Source organism: Protobothrops mucrosquamatus, unplaced genomic scaffold (genome assembly GCF_001527695.2).
Source record: "Protobothrops mucrosquamatus isolate PMUCROS unplaced genomic scaffold, P.Mucros_1.0 scaffold1264, whole genome shotgun sequence".
NCBI lineage: Eukaryota > Metazoa > Chordata > Lepidosauria > Squamata > Viperidae > Protobothrops > Protobothrops mucrosquamatus.
The window spans coordinates 62,571-65,265 of record NW_015387470.1 but is presented as its reverse complement, the minus strand read 5'-3'; the positions used below and the strand labels follow the sequence as shown (position 1 = coordinate 65,265).

The following is a 2,695-nucleotide window of genomic DNA, read 5'->3' as shown; positions in this document are numbered from 1 at the left end:
AAAGCTCTTCTTCCACGCGAGGTCCGATCACAGTGCACATCTGACTGCATCCAGATGCTGAAGAGATGAGTGGCGGGTGTTTGGTTTCGGTGATGGGGACAGACGCTCCGTAAAAAGGAATAATTATAATAAAAGTTTTTTTAAAAAAATAATAATAATAATCCAAAGTGCATAGTGAGAACAGAGAAATCTCCTCGTTCTGGTAAGACTGCGACGGCCTGACACCAGCATCTTCCCGCGGATGCGCCGGGCGTCCTACTCTCCTTCATGACCGTACCCCGGAAAAAGCACTCAAGGCGGCCGTCAGCCCGGTAAGCACACTTTGCCAGCAAACAGAAGTCCCACTATCGTAAAGAAAATTGATAAAACAAAGAGTACGTAAGATGAGCCCACCACGGTGTTATTCGGAAGCTTATAGGGCTGACCTCCCACTTCATTGATGTAAAATCCTATGGGGAATATTAAGGCTGCCATACAAAAAAGGATCACTGGAGGAAGGAAGAAAAAAAGAGAGAGAGAAAAAAAAACAATAACAACAACAGATTAGTGGAGAAAGTTGTACCGATGGCTACAAGTACAGGTAGCCCACGACTTTACAACAGTTCATTTACTGGCCGTTCGAAGTTACAACGGCACTGAAAAAAGGGTTATCGACTTAGCAACGGCCGTGATCAGCTTAACACTTGTTGCAAGGAAGGTCACAAAACGGGACAAAAACACCCACTTGACAGATGTCTTCTTTAGCAACAGAAATTTGGGGCTCTGAACTGTGGTTGTAAGTCGTTCATTCATTTAGTGACCGTCTGGGAGTTGCGATGGCACTGGAAAAAAGGAACTTAGGGCCGTTTTTCACACTTAACCACCACTGCAGCCTCCCCATGGTGACGTGATCAAAATCCAGATGCTTGGGACTCGTATTTATGACCGTCTGGGTCATGCGATCCCTTTTTGCGACCTTCCGACAAGCAAAATCAACGAGGGGGAGCCATTACTTAACAGCTGCAATAATTCGCGTAACAACTGTGGCGAGAAAGGTCGTAAAATGGGGCCCTTGACAAATGCCTTGCTTAGCAACAAACATTTAGTGGTCACAAGTGGAGAACTACCTATATTTCTTTTTTAAAAAAATTCTTTTACAGTAAAGGCCGGTGGGTTTTTTTTTTCAACCTTAGCAGCTCTTAAGGTGTCAGGACTTCAACTCCCAAAACTGACTTGTTTAGCAACGGACATTCTGGTCCCCGTTGTGGCCATAAAACCGAGGAGTACCTATATCTCCCCATCCTACTCTAAAAGCAGGCAAAATTCGGTTTAATGGAGTGACAAAGAGCCGCTAGAGGGCGTTTAGAGCAGTGTTTCTCAACCTTGACAATTTTAAGGGATGTGGACTTCAACTCCCAGAATTCCACAGCCAGCACTGCTGGCTGTGGAATTCTGGGAGTTGAAGTCCACATCCCTTAAAATTGTCAAGGTTGAGAAACACTGGTTTAGAGCTTGCGGTTAGCCTTCAGAACGTAACTCTACCACCCCAGAGACGTCCAGGCTCTAGCTAGGGATTATGGGAGTTGGGGGTCCGGCCTTGGAAGGGGAACATGGGCCTGGAGAAAGCAGCAGTCGAACACTGCAAGCGAGGCACTAAGCGCTATCTTTTGCACAAGTTACTCTGTGGTTCGATGGACAGACAAATCCAGAGATTGATCACCTGTAAATCTAATCACAGATCATAGGCAGTTCTATCAGTTTATAGGTAGTCCTCAACTTACGACACGTCACCTAGGGACTGTTTGGAGATACACCGGACCTCCCCAGAGATATTGACAACCCGGTTTTGAAGTTCTGAAGCCCCCCCCCCTGCTGAATGGGCACAGGGAAGACCTCTGTGGGCTTTGGAAAATCTAGGGAGACCAGCCTGGGATGGAGGTGAGCCTTCCGGATGGACTTTTCCCAAAGGCAACCTGCTCTTTTTGGTCTCCTGAGCGGAGGGAGAGACTTACTTCCAGTGAAAGCTATCCAGCGTGCGTATTTCGTCGCTTCCCTTCGCCAGTGAGAAGCCACCAGCAAGCCACAGGTGACAGTCAGTGAAATGATTCCCATGATGATAAAAAATAAAGTCGTGATCCACTCCGGGGGCAGCCGTGGAGGAATGCAGGTCCTGTCACGTCCATGAATGGTTTGACACTGTCGCACAAGGCCAACGGTGAGAGCACCTGAAACGACACACAGACGGAGTTAACGTACGTTCTGGGAGCAGGGGGCCGCCCAATTACTTGCCTGCGTTTGGCTTCCTCCATCTTCTGGAACCGGAAGACAAGAACATACCTGCTCTGCCCCATGGCTTCTTTGGGTGAGCTCAGAGCTCTTGGTTAAGAACGGCTGAAGGCCACCCCACCCCACCCCTTTTTTGGCAACCGCTCCTTCTGTGTCGGCCTCTCAAGGTAAACCAGACAGGAAACACAATCAGATGAGCTAATTCTATTTCACCGAAAGGCTACATCAGACATGTCAAGCTCAAGGCCCGTGAGCCAAATCCGGCCCGTGATGGGTTTAGATCTGGCCCGCAAGCAGACTAGGAGGAGGAAGAGGTGATTGAGCAGTTACCTCTTCGCTTCTTCGGGTATCTTTCCCTCCTCCTTTTCCTTCGTCTGCGCTGCGCTTTCCCACGAGTAGCCGCCCGCCTGCAGACTTTTGCCCAAAGACG

At 48.6% G+C, this 2,695-nt stretch overlaps 1 protein-coding gene across 1 annotated transcript in view; it reads right to left on the bottom strand.

The window, feature by feature from the left end:
* Positions 1-303: 303 nt before the first annotated feature.
* MOSMO (modulator of smoothened) overlaps positions 304-2,695 on the bottom strand; it is a 3,881-nt gene continuing 1,489 nt past the window's right edge. The window contains exons 2-3 of the mRNA XM_015821154.1: positions 1,992-2,204; positions 304-488 (exon numbers count right to left, since the gene is read on the bottom strand). Coding sequence (XP_015676640.1) covers positions 304-488; positions 1,992-2,204 — 398 coding nt within the window. The remainder of the gene's footprint in view (positions 489-1,991; positions 2,205-2,695) is intronic.